The 20543-nt window shown below is 48.0% G+C and overlaps 1 protein-coding gene across 1 annotated transcript in view; it reads left to right on the top strand.

The window, feature by feature from the left end:
* Nucleotides 1-20543, top strand: part of Dync2i1 (dynein 2 intermediate chain 1) — a 64369-nt gene that overhangs the window by 16942 nt on the left and 26884 nt on the right. The window contains exons 6-13 of the mRNA XM_026380009.2: nt 3395-3450; nt 5274-5328; nt 11747-11824; nt 12538-12754; nt 16718-16820; nt 18472-18601; nt 19449-19560; nt 20428-20516. Coding sequence (XP_026235794.2) covers nt 3395-3450; nt 5274-5328; nt 11747-11824; nt 12538-12754; nt 16718-16820; nt 18472-18601; nt 19449-19560; nt 20428-20516 — 840 coding nt within the window. The remainder of the gene's footprint in view (nt 1-3394; nt 3451-5273; nt 5329-11746; nt 11825-12537; nt 12755-16717; nt 16821-18471; nt 18602-19448; nt 19561-20427; nt 20517-20543) is intronic.

Genomic DNA, 20543 nt, shown 5'->3' with positions numbered 1-20543 from the left:
TTCTCCTGCAAGGACTCCCAACTAGTAGGGATTACAGGCGGGCCCCACCACACCTCGCCCTGTATAATTTTTTGTCCATTATTTTAATTAAATCATGCGTCTTTTATCATAAACATTATACAGTTATCGATTAGAGATGCGGTGTGGTTAAGCTGATGAATGTAGCAAGCGTTTTCCTAAAGTCATCAGCCAGGGGCCTCTTCTCTGGGACCCCGTCTGCTGTGCTTTTATTCTTTTGAAGGTCAGATCATGCTCCTTTCTGCTCGTGGTAGTAGCGGCTTTGACCATCCGTTGTAAGTTTCTGTTTCTAGTCCAGAACTACAGAGCCCGAGTCCTGAGGGACCCGGTGGCCAGGCCACAGGAGTGGGACAGTGAATTGCTGAGCCCTGTCCAGCTCTGCCTGTGAGGCCACCAGGGTCAGCAGTGTGGTCCTCCTCTGGGTGTCACAGGAGTGGAGGTAGTGGAGGTTGAAGCACCTGCCCTCACTGGCCTTGGGACCTGTCACCTGGCCCCAGGTGCAGTACTGGCTGGCAGGAGTCCAGGTCAGGACCCTCTAGCACTGCTCCTGTCTGTCCACCCCCAGGCTTAATTGTTCTAATCCAGTGGGTCAGTTTCCTCCCCTTCCTCCTGCTGTCTGCCCAGCTGCAGGTCACGCCGTGTTCCTCTTGAGCTCTACACATCGCATTCTTTTCCCTGCCTCTGTTCCGTAGACTATGACAGACTGTTCTGTTAAATGTGTAATTATATTATCATTAAATTTTTTTTAATACTTATTTTTTAGTTGTAGCTAGACACAATATCTTTATTTTATGTGTTGCTGAGGATCGAACCCAGGCCCTCGTACATGGTAGGCGAGGGCTCTACCTCTGAGCCACAGCCTCAGCCCTTATATTATTAATAATTTTAGAAATATTTTTAAATACAGAAAAGCATAAAAAAATACGAATTACCCTGTTTGGTGTGTGAGCCCTTAACCGCCTGTTCCTGAGCATGGATGGGCTGCAGTCACGCGGCTCCTTTCTCTTTGTTGTGGGAAATACTTAATACAGGAATGTATGTTTTTTCATATTCCCTCTTCCCTCTTCTCCTGCCACCCCCTGGCCTGGGTTCTCTATTCTGCTGATCTCCCTTTGATTATTCATGAGATTCCTCTTCTTTTCCTTTTTCCTCTCTAGCTTCCACATATGAGAGAAGACATATGACCCGTGACCTTCTCAGTTTGGCTTATTTTGCTTAACGTGATGTTCCCATCCGTTTTCCTGCAGATGACGTGACTTAGTTTTCTTATGGCTGAGTCAAACTCCACTGTGTGTGTACACCACATTTTCCTTATCCATCTGTTGATGGACACCTCGGCTGGTTCCGTGGTTTGGCTTTTGTGAATTGTGCTGCCATAAACATTGGTATGCCTGTGTCACTGGAGTATGACTTTAATTCTTTAGGCTAAACACTGGGGAATGGGTTGAGGTGGGTCAGATGGTGCTCCCATGCCTGGTCTTTTGAAGAACCTCCACACTGATTTCCATAGTGGCCGTACTAATTTACAGTCCCACAACAGTGGAAAAGTGATCCCTTTCCCCCACATCCTCTTCCCATTTATTGTCTAATGTGGGGTGCCGTCTACGACCCGTGCAGACAGCTAACCAAAGTCACCTGAGGAAAATTCCCAAGGCATCAGAATAAAACCCAGACACCCAGTTTACCTTTAAATCAAGCTCCAGGTGGGCTCCTCTGCCCTCGGCCTCAAGCTCCCCAAATGGGAGAGTGAGGGATCACACGAGAGGCTGGCGAGAGAGAGAGCCTGAGCACGTTCTGAGTGGACTTTTATCAGGGGACTCTAAATTCTTAGAAATTTCCATCCAATGAAGGTGAAGCGGGGCAGGGGCACAAGGACAGGTGAGAGAGTTTTCTTAGAGGTAGAACTGATAGGGTCCTTGGGGATATGGGAAGGCACACCCATGCACAGAGACACAGTGGCTCAACCCTAAACTGGGGCTACCATCTGGCTACCTAGGCAACCAGATCACAGAGGGACCGACGAAGCCACACCAATCAGAAGAGGAGACAAACGCAGCCACGTGCTAGTTTGGCCTCCCACCATGGGGATAGTTAGTAATCATCTAAAGGGGATGCAGTGTAGCTCAGTGATGGAGCACTTGTCTGGCACACAGGAGACCCTGGGTTCAATCCTCAGCATTGCAAACAGAACAAAACCAAGAAGGGAATAGCCTGGGGGCTGGGGGCTGGGGGCTGTGGTGTATCTGTGATCCCAGCTACTGGGGAGCCTGAGGCAGTAGGATCCCAACTTCAAGTTCAACCTAGGCAACTTAATGAAACTCTTTCTAAAAAAAAAAAATGTAAAGTAACTGGAGATGTAGCTCAGTAGTACAGCACGCCTGGGTTGAGTCATCAGTACTGCAAAATAAAAACCCAAACCCAAACCGTCTGATGTTCCGTCTGTGGTCAGAAGCTCATCTGTTCAACAAGGAGCCTAATACTGAATCCTAAGGTCATGAACATACTTGCTATTATGAATTATTCTGTGATGAGCAAGTTGAAATCTCACTACAGTCTTTGGTTGCTTTCCAGTTTAAGTGTAAGTGCTGCTGAAGCAAGCACTCTTTGACTATTTTCTGAGAGAGTTTTCTTAGAGGTAGAACTGATAGGTCCAAGCAAGCCTGGTGTTGTTGACTCTTTTGAAGCTTTTGTACAGGTTGCCTGTGCTTCCCAAGGACCATTCCCAGGACTCTTGCCTGCCTTCACTCCAGGGGCGCACTTCCGCCTGCTGCCTCCTCCTGCGTGTTGCGCTTCAGACGAGGCGCATGTAGCTCGACATTTCTCTTTCCAAAAATCCACTGTGTATATTGATTTATAATCTTAGAGTTTCAGTTTTATTTCAAAATATTCATTTAATTCGAGAGAAGGTTGCTTAGATATTTGTGTGTGCTGTGCTGGGGATTGAACGGAGGACCTTGTGCAGGCTAGGCAGATGCTCTACCACTGCGCCACACCCCTTCCCTTCACAAAAAATTTCATTCTGTGGGTAGTGGATCTGTGGAATAGGCATAGTCTAATTGCTTCAGAATTTGCAGTTTTAAGTAGTGTGAGGAACTTGCCAGGCGCCATCTTGACTTGTTTACAGACTCTAACAAATTGGTACATACTATGTTACTTATGTGAAATGGTTGGCTTTCTCACTTTCTCTTGCTGAGGTGATGTATAATCGCCTTGTTCAATACATTAGTTTTCTAATTTAATCAAAATAGCTAGTAAACTGTCATTTTTAAATAAGTTCCAAGGAGGGTTTGAGTGTGTGCTTGTGTTATGGGGGTGGTCACACGCCATGCACGGTGACGTGCCTCTTAATGGGTGTGCACTCTTCCTCTCTTGACAGAATGGTGAACCCAGAAGCCGAGGAACAAGTCTGAGAAGAGATGGGACTGGCAACCAGTAAGGAGATGTATATTGACTGTTAAGTGAGAAGCAGTTCTCATGGAATGCATTTTTCTTATTAGATTTAATTACACCTGGTAAATTGGAATAAATCATAGTTAAACTTTATTTTCTCTAGATTTAACCCCTCCAATCATATTTTAGGCATACTAAAGGAGCTTGGACATAACTTGCTATAGTCATATTTTGATTTTTAAGTATTTACTCATATAAATTTTTTTTCTTTATTCTTTTTCCGTGTTGGGGATGGAACTGAGGAGTGCTTTACCACTGAACTGTACCCTCAGTCCCTTTTTTTTAAAAAATATAATTTAGTTGTCAATGGATCTTTTATGTTATTTATATGTGATGCTGGGGATCGAACTTAGGGCCTCACATATGCCAGGCAAATGCTCTACCACTGAGCCACTACTCCAGCCCCCCTCCATCTTTTTGCATTTTTTGTTTTGAGGCAAGTCTTTCTAAGTTGCCCATCCTGGCGTGAAACTTTGCAATCCTCCCGCCTCAGCCTCCCAAGTCTCTGGGATTACTGGCATGCACCACCACACCCAGCTGCTCATACAAGTTTAAAGAATTGATATCCATTCTGGGGAGAACAGTTTACTTGGGAGGTTGTTGGTATGCGAGGGGTGGTGCCTCCTCTGCCTGAATTGAAAGCACCCACAGATGGGCAGTTCAATTCCTTTCTAGGTGCCAGCAAGCCTGGTGTGGCAGCAGGTAGTCCCCGCCCCGGTATTTGCAGCTTGTGAGCATACAGTGTGGTGCTTCCAGCCTGTAGACACCAGGCTCTGCTCATGGGCCTGCCAGCCTGCACTGGCAGTGAACTAGGGGGCCAGGGCCTGGAGCTTACATGTAGATTCATTTTGTATATCAGCCTTAGATTATTTCATTTGGTTATTTCCTTTCATTTCATCTTGCTGGGGATCAAACCCAGGACCTCACAAGACTGAGCAAGACCCAGCTGCCCCTGAGCTCTAGATTGTCACTGATTCTTGGTGACAGCCATATTTTGTAGTTCTTTTTTCATGCTATGCGAAAACTCAGGTGTCTTTCCCATGTTTTTATAAGCTTGAAAAAGCTAGCACTTAAACCCAGGGAGTCAAGAGTCCCACTTTTAGACTCACATCTGCTAGAGGGCATGAGGGACTGTGCTGTACTCTGATCTGTTAACTCAAGTCTTGTGTTGAGTTGGTGTGAATCTACATTGTAAAAACTGAGAATCAGTTTAAAATTTGATTCATTTTAGGCCCTGGCTAACATTGTAAAACATTATTAAAAATTAGGCATGCCTGTCATCCCAGCAGCCTGGAAGGCTGAGGCAGGAGGATTGCAAGTTCAAAGCCAGCCTCAGTAACTTAGTGAGGCCCCAAGCAACTTAGCAACACCTTGTCTCAAAATAAACATAAAAAGGAAAGGGCTGGTGATCTGACTCGGTGGGTAAATATACCTGGGTTCAATCCCCCATACCCCCTCCCCCCAAAAAAGGAAAATATTTTATTATAAACATTTAATGTGGAAATATAAATATTGTTATATTAAACATAAAATAATTTTCAGGATTGACTGAAAATTATAGAAAATTTCAAGATTTGTAAAGGATATAAATTTGCATACACAAGTTTGTTAAAATGCCGAGATTCTGCATCTACTGAGGTGTTTTCTACCTTGAGCTTCTGCTGACATAGTAAAATGTGAGAGGATGGGAGCGTGCATGGTGCCCGCCCACAGCTCTTCGCGTCACGCCCGGTGGTGCCTGGGCCTTCATGGTCTGGGCGTCCTCCTCTCACAGCCTGTTTGACAATGTTGCGCTTTCTTTCCAGGCATTCGGAGAGCGCAGCGAGGAGCAGTGGAAGGGAGAGGGATTCGCGGGGGAAGGTAAGACCCTCAGCACCACAGGGTGGGTGCTCAGGTCAGCGGCTGTCCACGTGTGGTTCCCCAGATGCGGGAAGCAGCAGCCCACGAGTGGGAGGGAACGGTGCGCAGGAGGGGCTGTGGGAGCGCTGTTTGGCTGCTGTGGCTACAGGACCCGGCCAGCACAGCGGTCCAGGAGGAAGGGTTTGTTTGGGGCTCGTGTTTCAGAGGTGTCAGTCCATGGACAGCGGCTCTGTGCCTCGGAACTCGAGGTGAGGCAGGCCAGCACAGTGGAGAGTGTGGCAGAGGGAGTCGCTCACATGGGGTCAGGAAGCAGAGGGGGAGTCTCTACCGCCAAGCCACACCTCCCAGGCCCCACTTCAGGCACCACCAGGAAATCCGTCAGGGACGGAGTCAGTCTCACAACCCAGCGGTTTCTCCTCTGAACCTTGGTGCGACGTCTCACGTGAGCTTTTGTCTCACATCCAAACCCTGACAGAGGCTCAGCGCCTCACCTTGAGTGACAGAGAGGACTTCGTCTGCATAGACCTGTAGTGCGTCCAACACACCCTGTGGGGTCGGGAGCCCCCGCCAGAGGCCATGGCTCAGACGGCACCTCAGGCACGTTCCGCCAGACCTGAGCGTGGCGCTGACTCGTGCCTGTCAGGCGTGGTGGGCCGGCAGCAAGGAAGGGAAGGCCCGAGGTGAGGGGTCGCGCAGTCCCATCCTGACGCCTGGTTGCTCACCGTGCCCTTTGTCGGGTCTCACCGTTCCTTTGGACAGCAGAGCAGGGATGCATGAGATTTAACGGGAAATGTGCACTTTCCCCTGCTGGCCTCCGCGGTCCTGGTGAGCTGTCTGGCTTGTGCCATGGGAGACGGTGACTGGGCACCAGAGCCTCGCTCATCCTGGGAGCAGGGAGGCCTGCGTGGCCCCCTGCAGGAGGAGGCAGTGCGAGCCTTGGGAGCACTGTGCTGCAGGAGACTGCAGGAGAGCAGGAGACCGACCGGCGGAGCTCAGCAGAGCATCGCCCTTGTGTGGTCCAGGCACCGTGGTGAGGCTCAGACGAGGGGCTGATAATTCTCAGAAATCGAGGTGAAGCAGGGCGGAGGGGGACGTGTGGGGAGATAGCCAGTGCCTCACTAGAGGGTCCTTCTTGCTGCCCAGGAGGAGGGTGTAAGCCACCAGAGAAGGTCAGTCAGAAACAATTAGTGAAGAACTAAAGACACAGAGTCAGACTTACAACTGTGAAGCAGAGCGCCTGATAGATCCACTCCACACAGGAGCTGGAGCTGGACCTTAAGAAATGGCTCCCATGGTCTATTTAAGGGGGTGCCTCAAAGGCAGGGGTGCCTTTCAGGGGTGGAGTCTTGCTTCCTGATGTCTTGCAGTCACCAGGTAGATTGGCATCTTAGCAGGTCACACCTGTCTCTGAGAGGCAGTGTGACTACAGCAGGTCACCCATCTCCGGTAGTTTGTGGGACCAGGCAGAGCTGAGTAGAGATTCACAGGTATTTGGGTGATCTTTCCCTGTGGGATGCCACGGGAAGTCCCCAAACACCAGAGGTTCCGATTCAAAGGCTGCAGTCGCAGTGTGGTCCACACAGCCCACAGGTGGCTCTCGACAGGAGGCTGCTACCCTCACACAGGGGAAGGGTTGATGCAGGGGGCTCCAGGCCCTGCCTAGAGCTCTGGGAGGCAAGGTGGAAGGAGCGCTGGGCCCAGGGACACCTGGATGGTGGCACATGCGTCATGGCCTTGTCCCCAGCATGGTTGAGGCTCTGGAGGAAGTGAGGGGTCTGTCCCAGACCCCACCTCTCCCTCGGGCCCTCGGACACAGTGGGCTTGGGCCCAGAGGAGAGGGTGGTGCCCCAGCTCTGGTTCCACACTCCTGTCAGTCAGCAGGTGCCGACGGAGGTGACAAGTGCAGTGTGAGTGTGGTGTGCCCAGAGGACCGTGTCTGTCTGTCGTGAGATCTAATGTTTTCAGAGCAACTTGAAGTTTACAGAGAGTTGCTTGTATTCCTGCCCCCATGCAAGCATAGCCTCCCCCACTGTGGCATCCCCTACCAGAAGGGTACCTCTGTCACACCAATGAGCCTGTGCTGACAGGTCACAGTCACTCGAGTCTGTGGTGTGCAGACTGTGGGGCTCAGTCTTGGTGCAGTGAAATAGGGGTCAGAGGGCTGGGGCTGGACCTCAGTGGTAGAGCACTTGCCTGACACCACATAAAAATAAATGAACAAAATACAGATACCATGCTCATCTACACTAAAAAAATATTAAAAAAAGAAAGAAATAGGGGTCAAACACACGACAACGTGTCCTTAGGAAGGCCCTGCTGTTCCACACACGCTCCCCTCCTTTTGTGTCCGGCCGTAGAGAACGTCCATCTTGTTGAAGTGGCTACTCCTCTCTCCACCCATAATTGCCACCGTCACCCGGTTTGCAGAGGTGGTTCGACTGTCTATTGGGAACCACGGGACTGTGGGACTGCGACCCAGATCTCCATCTTCCATTTACCTGTCTGCTCCATGTCCTGATGTCCTGCGAGGCCCAGAGCATGGGGGGACAGTGCCCTCCTGCTGGCCACCTCTCCTTTGGCCAGTTCCCCAGCTTTTAAAAATGTCTAGTCCCATATTGAGATGTCAACCACAGAACACTAGGCAGTCGGGTTGGAAGTAAGGATCTGTCTTCAAAATGCCCCCGACCGCTCCACGGCGGTAATGATCTCTGAATAAGTAGAGTCATCTGCCTGTATCTACAAAATATCTATGGTTTCTCATTCTTCTGGGTACACGTGATGTAGAGTCCACCAGTCGTGCAGTTATGTGTGTACATGGAGTAATGATGTCTGAGTCCATCTGTTATCCTCCGGTCCTCGTACCCCTCCTCTCCCCAACTCCCCATGACCTAATCTAAGGTAACTAGTCTTCCCTAGTGCTCTGCCCTATGTGAATCAGCATCTGCATATCCGAGAAAACATTCGGCCTTTGGCTTTTGGGGATTGGCTTATTTCACTTGGAATGATATTTTCCAGCTCCATCCATTTACCAGCAAATGCCATCATTTCATTCTTTGTGGCTGAGTAATATTCCATTGTGTGTGTGTGTGTGTGTGTGTGTCTATCACATTTTTTTTATCCACTCATCTGTTGAAGGACACCTCCGTGGTGGCTGAGTTTAGATATTGTACATTGAGCTGCTATGAACATTAATGTGGCTGCTGATTTCAATTCCTTTGGGTATATGCCAAGGAGTGGGGTAACTGAGTCAAATGGTGGTTCCGTTCCAAGTTTTCTGAGGTGTCTCCATAGCACTTCCATAATAGTCGCACCAGTTTTCCCACCATCTTGCTGGGATTTTGAATTTCACTGATTCTGTATGTGAAGTTGGAAGAACTGACATCTTGACAATATTGAGTCGTCATCGTCGTCACCTTTTTTTTTTTTTGTACTGGGGATTAAACCCAGGGGAGAGCACCAGTTTTCCCACCGGAGAGCTACATCCCGGTGTTTTTACGTTTTGGGACAAGGTCTAACTAAACTGCCCAGGCAGCTCAAGTTGGTGGTCCCCTCGCCTCAGCCTCCCCGGTTCTGGCGGCACAGCTGCCCTGCTGCAGCCTGACCAGACTGGCGGTCCTGCCACTGAGAACAAAGCTGGCTTCTTCTCAGTGGTGTCCCTTCTTCCTGCGCTTGTGCTGTGGAGTTAGCTAGGACCCCCGGGTGCCCGAGGGGTCAGGAGAAGGGTGTCTTGTTCCTGACTCTGAGGAGACTGGAGTTTCTCACCATTGAGAGTGACGTCAGCTGCCGAGGTTCTCCACCAAGGCCAGTCCTGTTCTGTCAGGTATTGTGGGTGCTTTTTCTGCATCTGTTGGGACATCATACAGTTTTCTCCCTTTTAATCTGTTGATGGAATGGAATGTATTGCTCTTTGAATGTTGATCCAGACAGGTCCTGGCCAGTCGTGGAGTGTGATTCTTTATACATCATCAGTTACACTTGGCACGGTTCTGTTGAGGATTTTGGCTCTGTCATACCGGGGTGGGTGTTGGTGCTAACGTATGTCTGGTTTGGTGTTACTGTCGGGTGGCCTCCGTGAATGAGCATGGCCGCTCCTCTGGAAGAGGTTGTGGGGAGTCATAGCATGTCTTCGTTGACGCAGGCCAGAGATCCTCTGGCCTCTAGCCCTAGCTGGGCCTGGTGCTCTGTGTTCCAGGAGGCCTCTGGCTGCTGAGTCAATTTCCTTCATGGACATGGGCTTATTCAGGTCATTTCTTTCTTCTGGTGTGAGTTTGGCGGCCTGTGTCCTTCAAGAGATCAGTCCATTTACCTACGTTATCATACTGTGCCCTAAATTGTTCATAGAGTTGGTTGGTCGTCCTTTAGTTATTTAAAAATTTTTTTTGGTGGTACAGAGGATTAAACTCAAGGCTTCACATATGCTAGGCACTAAGTACTCTTCCACTGAGCTTACATCCTCGGCTGTTTAAAAACATTTTTTTTTTTTTTTTGAGACAGCATCTTGCTATATTGCCCAGACTGGCCCTAAACTTGTGATCATCCTGCCTCAACTTCCCACGTTGCTGGAATTACAGTTGTATACCGTGGTGCCTGGCTCTTGGTCATCCTTTTGATGCCCACGGGAGCTGTAGTTATATCCTTTCTTTTGTTTGATTTTGGTCCTCTCTTTTCCCCTCATTATCTAGGCTAGAAGCTTATCAGTTTATCGATACTTAAAACAAAGAAACAGACAACATCTGGTTCCAAGAAATTCCTCATCAGTCTCTTAGTCTTAGGGGCATATATGGGCAGAGGGGCTCTCTGTGGATAACTAGCTGATCTCGTGGCGATTGCTGCGTGGCATCTTGCTGGGTGGCATGGTGACAGGCCACACTTGGACGGATAGGTGGCCTGAGGGAGCCCTTGGCCAGCTCTGTGAGCTCCAGGCCGCACCTGCCTGTCCTCTGAGAGTTCTGCCCCTCCCTGCACTCGCGGTCCCGGCCACCAGCTTGGGGCCTCCCTCGCTCCTGTGAGTCTGCTCTCTCCGTTGTCTGCACGTTGGTTATGGCAAGGGAACATCTCTCGCTCCCCAGGGTCCCCATAGAGCCCTGTGGTTTCTAGTCCTACCTCCAGGCCCCGGAGGGCACCCTCAGGCTCCCTGCCACCTCCGGGTGCACTTGTGGCTCCTCTGACCTGCTGCTGTAGGCGTGAGATGTTGTGGTGAGCCGTTTCTGTGTACTGTGGCCGCCATTACAAGATGGCGCTGGCTCCGCTGTAGTCTGTGACAAACAACTCCTTATCAGAATGAGTTGGCACGCTGTGACTTGGCACCCTATGAGAAAAGTCCACGTGGCAGTTGTGCATTGGGGCTTTATCTGCTTTATTAAGGCTGGGGCACATAGGAGTAGTAGTAGGAGTAGTAGTAGTAGGAGTAGTGGCAGTAGGAGTAATGGTAGTAGGAATAGTAATAATAAGAGTAGTGGTAGTAGGAGTAATAGTAGGAGTAGTAATAGTAGTAGTAGTAGTAGAGAGAGAAAAAAGCTAAAAGACATGTCAAAATAAAGGCCTGAATAAACTGCTGAAAGAAGATTCCTGAGTTGCGTCTTCCTTGCGGGCAAGGGGTCACGACAAGATGTCGAGAGCTGAACATGGATGTGGTGAGGTCAGCTTCCCTAGCAGGGTGCCCCTGAACTCCATGTCATCTAGAGGGACCCTTGAGGACAGTGCATGCCCTGTCGCAGGTGCAGGTGGGATGGAGAAGTAGGGCCAGCCCGAGAGATGCTGGGTCTCATAGTCAGGCAGGGTTGGGCCTACTCCTCTGTCTGTTCCTCACAGTGCAGGTGCGATTAGCACCGCTTAGTAGGGATGCATTTGGACACAGATAGCTGCACACTGAGGGTGTTTGCATAATGCAGTTTTCCTCATTAGAATTAGACGTGTCCGGGAAATGCTGTGTTTCCTAAGTTACACTTACACTAGCCATTTTCTTTTTTGGGTCATACCTATAAATTAACAAGTGCATATCTTTCTTTCTTCCTCTTGAAATTTTTCTTTGGATAGATCTTTTTTTGAATTTATTTTTAAATGGTGTATAAAACATAAAAATTGTTCATGTTAGTGGGGTATACACAATATTCAACATGTATGTACAGTGCATACTGTTTAGATCAGGTTAAACCTACCTGTCTCAAACATTTATCATTTTCTTTTGGTGAAAACTTTAAAAATTCTTTTCTCTAGCTTTGTGAAATGTACAGTATGTTATTGTTCTAGGTATATTCATTATAAGCATTCAAAGTCAGGTGCTGCTAGTCTTATAAATACTTACATATTTAAGTTGGCAGCATCAAATGCATCTCAGGAAGCGTGTATTTTCACTTGTTTGCAATGTTCAAGTTTGTGATTGAACGTTTTGTTTCATGTTTAATTTTCTCATGTCTAGGAAATTGATAGGGAAGACATGGAATTAGCAAATGCTGAGGCTGATGAATATTCAGTTGGTTTTGAAGATGATTTTGAAGTAAGTATAAAAGTTAAAATTTCTCTCAGCTTATGATTTGTTCTGAAAAATCACCTTCTGTGTAAAATTTCACATCCTTTCTGTCTTCTTACTACTCTTAGATGTCCATGTCTGCTAAAGTTTGACTTGGGTCGAGCTGTTCCCCATAAAAAGCTTGTTAACGCTTCTCCAGTGCTTAACAAAATGATGGGACTGAAGGGCTTTAAAGTCAGTCCACCCTTCAGTGCACTGTGACCAGACGTTTGTATGACTGTCCATGTACACTCACTTTCCCATCCTCGGGACAAATTCCTAAACACAGAGGGGCCAGTTATCTTCCCTTACATTGACAATGAATATAAAAATAAAATAAATCATAAAAGCGATTGCATTTGCAACAGCATCAGAAAGAATGAGACACCTGGGAATAAACTCACCCAAGAAGCTGTAGGACTGGCAAACTGAGAACTACAACAGCTTGTTAAGGGACCCAGGTGTGTGGAGGGAGCGTCCGGGTGGCAGGGGTGTGGCCCACTGCTGAGCAGTTCATCTTGGGGACAAGGGCAGTCGTCCGGACAGACTGATGATCTGATGACGTCAACATCAGTGAACGCTGAAGTCTTTCTCAGCTGTGATAAGGACTCTGCCTGTCTTAGGTTGTCACGCTTTGTTCCATGTGGGTGTTACTGGACTCTGTTGTCTTAAGGGTCCCAAACCGTTGTCCTTGTTTGTAGGACTATGAAGATGACTTTGAGGTTTGTGATGGAGACGATGACAGCAGCAACGAGCCTGAGTCAACAGAAAAACCGGAAGAACTTCCTTTAGCCCAAAAAAGGGAGATACAAGAAATTCAGAAAGCCATCTACGCAGAAAACGAGAGGCTCGGGGAGCTGTCCTCAGAGCTGCTGCGGAAGCAGGGGCTGGCGGAGGGCCCCAGGGACCCCAGCGCAGGTGTGTGAGTGGTGGCCGTGCGGGGCGCTGTCAGCCGCTGGCCCACCTCCAGGCCCTCCTTCCAGTGGTGGGCAGACACCCGGCACTGCAGTCGCACCACGGTTGTGCCCTGGCCCTTGGTACTTGGGGCCGCTCAGGCATGAACCACATGTGGCGAGGGTCTTTCTGTGAGAGGCTGTAGGCCCCACGGTGCTGGTACTAGGCAGGGCTGGCTGTGGTGGGTAGCTGTCCAGCAGCAGTGTGGCCTGTCCTCCGGCCTCCTGCTGGTCTGCCTGCAGTGCTCTCCCCTTCCTGGGGACGTTCTCCTCTGTTCCTGCAGTCGACGTCAGGGCTGTCACAGGAGGCCAGCACCAGAGCACCCCGAGGGCCAGGTGCAACTCGGGGGAGGCCGTGGGAAGCTGGCTCTGGCCAGGGGTTTTCTGTGTGAAATGAGGACTGTTTACCCTGGGCTCGTGGCCTCTGGATGTGAGAACAGGAGGGGGTCCCACTGTGTGGCCCAGGCTGGCCTGGAATGTGACATCCTCCCACCTCTGCCTCGTAGGAGCCGGGATGGCAGGTGCACCTCCTTGGCTCCCCACAGAGCTCAGAGCACTCATCCTGCAGCTGCAGTCACATGACCCTGGGTGTCACCCCACCTCTCTGTGCCTCGGTTTCCTGAAGGGCATCTGTAGTCAGGCCTTCTTCCAGGTCAGGCGGCCAACACGTGCACATGCTGGAGAGCACCAGCGCCCCACCAGCGCCAAGGAGTGTCAGTGCCGTGGGCCCGTGGTGCTGGCTCTCTGTCATGGTATACCCAGCTGTCGAGTGGTGTTGTCTTGTGTGGATACCCTGCGGCATCCTGCCGCTAGTGTGGCTGTAAACCCCAGGTGACTTTTTGCAGTGCACTCAGGTTCATTGTGGTGCTTGGGAGCTCACACATCTCCAGGAGGTAACCCAGCTCCTCTGTCTGTGGCCGAGGCGGAGCTCTGCATTGGGGTGTCTCCATTCTGTGAGGTACACTGTCTGCCACTTTCCTCATTTTCAGGACTGGTGGCCACTCCCAGGCGTGCATGTGCTTTGCCCTTGGCACACCACCTTCCCCAAACCCACTGCCCTCAGGGCCGTCCTGTGCAGCGGGCGTTCTGGCCGGGAGAGAACAGAGATGCAGTGTGTCACTTGTCATCATGAAGCTTGTTGTGACAGTGCGAGGACTGGCTCTGTGGTCTTCTGACCCCGTGGTGTGGCATCCTCTGAGCCACACCCTCTGTCTCAAAGGCCTCAAGGAAAATGAGAGAATGTGTGGTAAAGGACACTGAGAGTTTTGAAAACTAAGATAGCAAGACCTTTATTCTGTTCTTGATAAATGCAAACACATATCCAAGGGGAATAAAAGACTGATTAAGATACGTTTGCCATAAACATGTGAACATGAGCGTGGGAATAACTACACACAGGAGACCACAGGATCCCTTGAGGGAAGAGGCAGCTCACATCAGGAAGCGTGGTGGCTGGAGCTGCTCCTGCTGTGGACCTTTCTGCTCAGCCAGTCATTGGTTAGTCTAATCGTATCTTTGGAAACTTTTGAAAGTCTTCTAAGCTCATACCTACATTCTTCTTTGATTTGCACTTGTTTTTACCTGTTTTTTTTTTTTTTTTTTTTAAAGAGAGAGAGAGAGAGAGAATTTTTAATATTTATTTTTTAGTTCTCGGCAGACACAACATCTTTGTTGGTATGTGGTGCTGAGGATCGAACCCGGGCCCCACGCATGCCAGGCGAGCGTGCTACCGCTTGAGCCACATCCCCAGCCCACCTGTTTTTTAATTTATTTCCCATTTCCTTTAGTAGAGAGCAAGAGTCCCCCTCATTTGAGGGGATGCCTTTTGAGACCCTCATGGGTGCCTGAAGTCACAGATAGCACGGAACCCCATATGTAGTGCTTTTCCCCTATACGTACAGACCTATGATGAAGTTTGGTTTGCACATTAGGCACAGTAAGCGGTTGGCAGCATTAACAGTAACAGAACAACCGTTACGATACCCCGTGATAGAAGTTAAGTGGACATGTCTCTCAAAATACTGTCCTGTACTCACCCATCATCTCGTGATTAGCTGAAGTGAGTGACATTCCTTGACACAGCCCTGGGCCACATGGGTGTCAGGACTGTCGTCTGCTTTGGGTGACCGCAGATCCTTGAGCCCCGATGATGCCGATGGCCGGGGAGCTCCACGGTTGACAGTTCTTTTTGCCGAACCCTTTGGAGAGCGCTGTCGTGGGAAGTGGTGGCCTCTTTCCTTTTAACTCACTGAGCCATTGCTGTGGGGGTTGGTGACCACATGGCGACTTCAGTGCTGCGTTGCGTGGGAGGACATAGTTCACACTCTCTTCCTTGAGTGTCCTGCCGTGTAAAGCACTTTGGTGAGTTTGGGTGACGTCCATGCTGCTGGTTCTGCTCCGTTTCTTCCTCCTCTTCCTCTGTCCTTCCACGTCACTGCATGGTGGCAAATGCTTCTCCATCTCCTTGTCTTGCTGCATGAACAGTTCTCCTGACTTCGCAGCCGATCCCAGGAAGCCTTTTAAAACATCCTCCACTTCACTCCCTAAGTTCTTCCAGCGGAGTCTCCCAGCTCTGCCCCACATCCAGAGTAGGGTCTGCATCACTTGCCGGTCAGTGGTGGTCACACAGCAGGCACCAGGCCGGGTGACGTCCAGGTCAAGGGGCTGGAGCAGGTGGTGTCTGAGATGAAATAGAGCCTTGACCTTGTCATTTTCCCAGCAAACAGATTCAGGATGACCAGGTGCACTGTCTGTCATTGATAAGGCTTTAAATTCCAACCCTTCCTGTCCGAGTCAAAGGGCAGCAGCGTCTTCCTTGGCAGGCAGTCTCGCCTGCGGTTTCCATGCTTTCAGTCCAAACCTGTCCCTGAATCATCCCTCAGGTGCAGCGAGTGACTTGGTGCCCTTTGTTGCAGGGGACCCTTGCTGAAGGCTTCCCGGGCTTCAGGCTTCTGCTGCAGCTTGCTGCTGTCCTTGGAACATGTTCCTGCCTTCTACCCACAAGTATTTTAAACCTTTTCCATCTTAACTAGGCCCCTGGGATGCACTGTGGCTGGGACTTCTGCAGGTTGAGGTGTGACAGCAAAAGAAGCAGTACTCCTATTTCCTTCTTCACATTTTTGTGGACAGATTTGTTTTTCACCCAGATCTAACAACTTGGCCTGAGACTTGCTTTCCTAAAGTGGAGAAGAGTCTCCTTTTCACTTAAAGGGAGCACTTTAAAGCTTCTCTTTGGTATATCCAGATTGCCAGAACCACTACTCTTTTGCTTTTGGATCATTGTAAGTAAAATAAAGGTCACTTGAAGACAAGCACTGTGACACCAAGATAGTCCATCTGATAACAGACAGCCATTCAGTGATGCGAGGGTGGGTAGTGCATACAGTGTGGATACTGTGCCGAGGAATGCTTCGTGCCAGGCCAGACAGTGTGAGATTTCATCCTGCCACAGTGAGAATAACATATATTTTGAAATTTATGATTTACTTATTTTTGGAATTTTCTGTTTAATGTTTTCATACCATGGTTGACTGTGGGTAACTAAAACCTCAGAATGTAAAGGCACAATTAAGGGAGACTACTTTGTAATCTTCATTTATTATTATTTCAGAGTGGATGGGTGGGGTTGGGATAGAGGACTGTATCCTATATATACTCTTAAATATTTCTAAAACTCTTAATGTGATTAGTATATAGCATAGGTGACCAGTAAATTTTGCCTTGTCTGAAAGTTCTTTGTACAATAGGAAGGAATAGGCCTCTAGATGTCCACCTATGGGGCATTATCAGTGTGCTATCAGCATCCAGCAAAGAGCTTATCGAATAGATTGTTACGTGTGCTTCTGATTGTTTTACTCTTAATTTTTTCTTTTGCTTGAAGGAAATATTTCACTGTCACACAAATAACTTTTTCTTTTTTCTTGTGTAGATGTGAACAGTTCCCCGTCCAGAGCCCCCGTTTGTGGAATTTTTGTGGACTTTGCCACAGCCTCGCACCGTCAGAAGAGCCGGATTCAGGCCCTTAAGCAGAAGTAGGTGTGCGGGGAGACGGCGGGGGTGCTGAGGGGCTCCGGGGACTTTGCAAGCAGAGCTTCCAGTTTATTTTCGGTGTGCCTGTTTGGGTGTGGGGGTGATCTGCTCCACACTTCTGTGGTCTCTACTGGACCCTCAGCCTCCGCTTGCGGCTGTTAGAAGGGCCCTGGAGTTCACGGTCTACTCTGGCTGACGCAGAATCCCAGTCGCACATTTGTGGGCGTCAGGTCAGAATCCCGCTAAGCAGATGAGCCTGGTTTGTGTGGCCCTGCAACTTGACAAGGCCTCGCTCGCTCACCTGAAGGAAGCCTGAGAGTGCATGTTCTTTACCTCCACTTCCAGATGCGAGAGTGCTGCTCTCAGGAAACACGTGTTACAACTTGTTTTTATTTTTATTTTTTTGAATCCACGGGCATTTAACCACTGAGCTATGTCCCCAGCCCTTTTTTTAAAATATTTTCTTTAGCGACAGGATCTCACTGATTTGCTAAGTGCCTTGCTAAGTTGCCGAGGTTGGCTTTAAATGCATGGTCCTCCTTCCCAGCTGTTGGGATTACAGGTGTGTGCCACCACGCCCAGCCTGAGGCTGGCTTTGAACTTGCAGTTCTCCTGCCTCAGCCCCCCAAGCCACTGGGATCACAGACATATACCACTGCGCCCAGCTACAGTTTATTTTTATAAGGAACCACTAGGTGCTGTGCTCCTCAGGTGTCACCCCAAATCCAGATAAGAATTGAGGCTCAAGGTTAACAGCTATTGAATTGTAGAGCTGAGTTTTGAACCCAGAGCTGCCAGATATTGAAGTCCAACCTTGTAATTAATGTAAATTTGTGAATTTGGAAAATTTAGAAATTTATATTCTGAAGTCAAGTCTATTGTATTAAACCTAAATGGGACTGAAAATAATGAAAAAAATAATTTTTAAAAAAGCAGGTCTAAAATTTACGTCACTTGCTCAGTGCATGGCCTTAGTAACACTCAATAGCTATTTGCTGAGTGAACACATAAATCATTAATAAAATAGCAGCTTCACCACAGTTTTGTTGCCCTTATATTCTGAGCCCCACTGAAGCTCCTGCTGTGTGGCTAAGCTTTTTACAAAACCTGATTCAAGTTGCATATGGTTCAACACAGTTTTTCTAACTCATATGATCCAAACTATACAGTGTGTTGTTTGGACGCATATAAATATGAGATGAAATTTTATTTTGTAAAGTGAGAGGATGCAAGCTTGATGGTCAGCAGGGCAGTTGCTGTGCCTGGGCAGCTGTAGGCTGGTGCATGGCTGGGTCTGGGTACAGGTCCTGGGAGGTCACATATAACTTGATCCAGTCAGGAGAACAAAGCCACTGTAGGTGCTGACCACAGGGAGGATATGAAGGCAGCTGGTGGCAGGTGCAGCAAGCTGCATGGCTTAGCAGGGGACCAGAGGGACCAAGAGCCCAGCAGCTTCAGGAGGCCACACACCTAGATTCATGCACTTTTACTGGGTCATTCCAACAACCACTGAATACCTCAGCCTCGGCCTGGCAGGACAGAAGTCGGGCCCTTGCCAGTTTGCTGCAGCTAGCCATAGACCCCTTTCATCCTCCCTGCACCCCGATGTGTGTTCTCAGTTTAACTTTGTCTTATTTCCAATTTGTTTTAAAGGACACGAAGTACAAAACTACTTCGGCTTATCGACTTAGATTTCTCATTCACTTTTTCTCTCTTGGATCTACCACCAGTAAATGAATACGACATGTATATCAGAAACTTCGGGAAGAAAAATACCAAGCAGGTTAGTATAAGATGTCTTAAATAAGGGCCAAGGGCAAGGCCTTAACCAAGGCCACATGCAAGGCCAGTGCAGCCTTTGCATGATTGTTGTTTATGCCATGATATACTTATTTTTGACATAAACACAAGACATTTCTTTAATGAGTTTTTCATACTAATTTTTACGCCTTGCCCTAGTGAATTTTCTTGGACTTACTATATGTATGTCATGACTTCTCGAAAACAACTTCAGCCTCCTACTAAGTTGATTCCAGTTAGATCCAGAAATAGTCAGGGCTGGCAGGGTTTTGAAGGCAGACGTCCTGTCTTCCATGTACATGGGTACTATCAGTCTTCACCTGGTCTACTGGGCACCCTCATTACAGCAGCAAGGCCACAGTGTGGCCCTAGTAGCCGACAGCATGCATCCTGACTGGCAGCTCACTTACTCGGACCTTGAGCAGATTATCTGATTCTTCGCCTGTTCTCAACTAATCTCAAAGCGATTAGTAACACAACTGCCTTTATTGAAGCATGGTACCTTTTTGAAACACAAAAATTATGCTTGGTTTTGCAAAGCCAGAACATTTTGAAGTATGTGTGTAGGCAAGGAAGTAGTATTTTTAAAATGAAGGCACATTGTTGGACGTGACACTTTGGAAACACTGTTGAAAATCAAACCTATGTTTATCAAATGTCTTGGACACCAGCAGCCTTTGCATGATTGTTGTTTATGCCATGATATACTTATTTTTGACACAAACACAAGACTTATCATTATCTTTTAAAAATCTTGTCATTTTCATCAAATGAAAATTTGTTCTGAAATTGAGACCAAACATTAATTCCAACACACCTTTGTCTCTAAGGCATACATTCAGTATAATGAAGATAATGTTGACAGAGACGCTCAGACTGAAGACATAGAGACCAGGGATGTGTGGACCCAGCACCCAGGAGAAGGTGCCATCGTGTATGGAGGTAAAACTTTGTGATTGACTGTTGAATGTCCGCTGTCTTAACAATCTTTTTGTTTTATTTTTGCTTATTTTCTTTCTTTTTTGTTTTGAAACTTATTTCCTTTTTTGTTCCTTCTTATTATGTGTTTCTCTTTTGTATGGTTCTTAGTGTTAGACTATGGAAATACATAGTATTCTTTAAAAGAAATGGACTCAGTGAGGCAGTGACTGCATTGGAGCTGCTGACGGAGAAGGTTCAAACCTGAGCCTGTCTGGACCTGGGAAGGTGCAGTCCCGACCACTGCTCAGGACTGCACTGGGGGCACCCACTCCACCTGGGCGTGTCACGCCCTGCCCTTAGGATGTCACTCTTTAGGTGGTGTCTGCAGATATGTCCCTCAAGACAGACCAGAGGTCCCTGGAATAGAGGGCTCGTGCTGGGTGTGCAGCTGTTTACATGTGACATACATTATTGGTTGTTTTTCTTGAGGAATTTTCTCATATGGCAGGGAATCAAACTGCTCCCTTTCCCCAGGTAAACCCCATTAAGAAAATCATGCAGGTGAGTTTCCTTTGTCTTAAATGCTTGAGACCATAAGTGTTTCAGGTTTTAGATTTTGAATTAGGGATGTTCACACACTTAGATAGTAAATTAATTCTCTTTCATGACTTTTCTTGAGATATTTATGTAAGGTTGAATTTATAGACTTCCCATAAACAATATACAGTTATTTTTAGAAAAAATTACTAAACTATCTGCAGGATATAGTGCAAAGTTTTCTGACTTTTCTTCAGGATTCTTACTATTCACCTGTAACATCTTGACTCAAAAGATTTGTAGGTATGACCATGTTATAGTCAATTGTATTGATTTGCTGTCATCTGTTAGGTAGTAAAGAACGGGAATTCTGTGATGCTACAGTTGTACCCAAGATTGACACTCCAAGGTTATCCAGCTTTCTCCGGGCAGCATGTCAGGTATACTCTGTAGTACTTTCTATTCTA

The sequence above is a fragment of the Urocitellus parryii genome, chromosome 3 (genome assembly GCF_045843805.1).
Source record: "Urocitellus parryii isolate mUroPar1 chromosome 3, mUroPar1.hap1, whole genome shotgun sequence".
NCBI lineage: Eukaryota > Metazoa > Chordata > Mammalia > Rodentia > Sciuridae > Urocitellus > Urocitellus parryii.
Note: the sequence above shows the minus strand (reverse complement) of the source record. Positions and strands in the feature narration are given on the sequence as shown.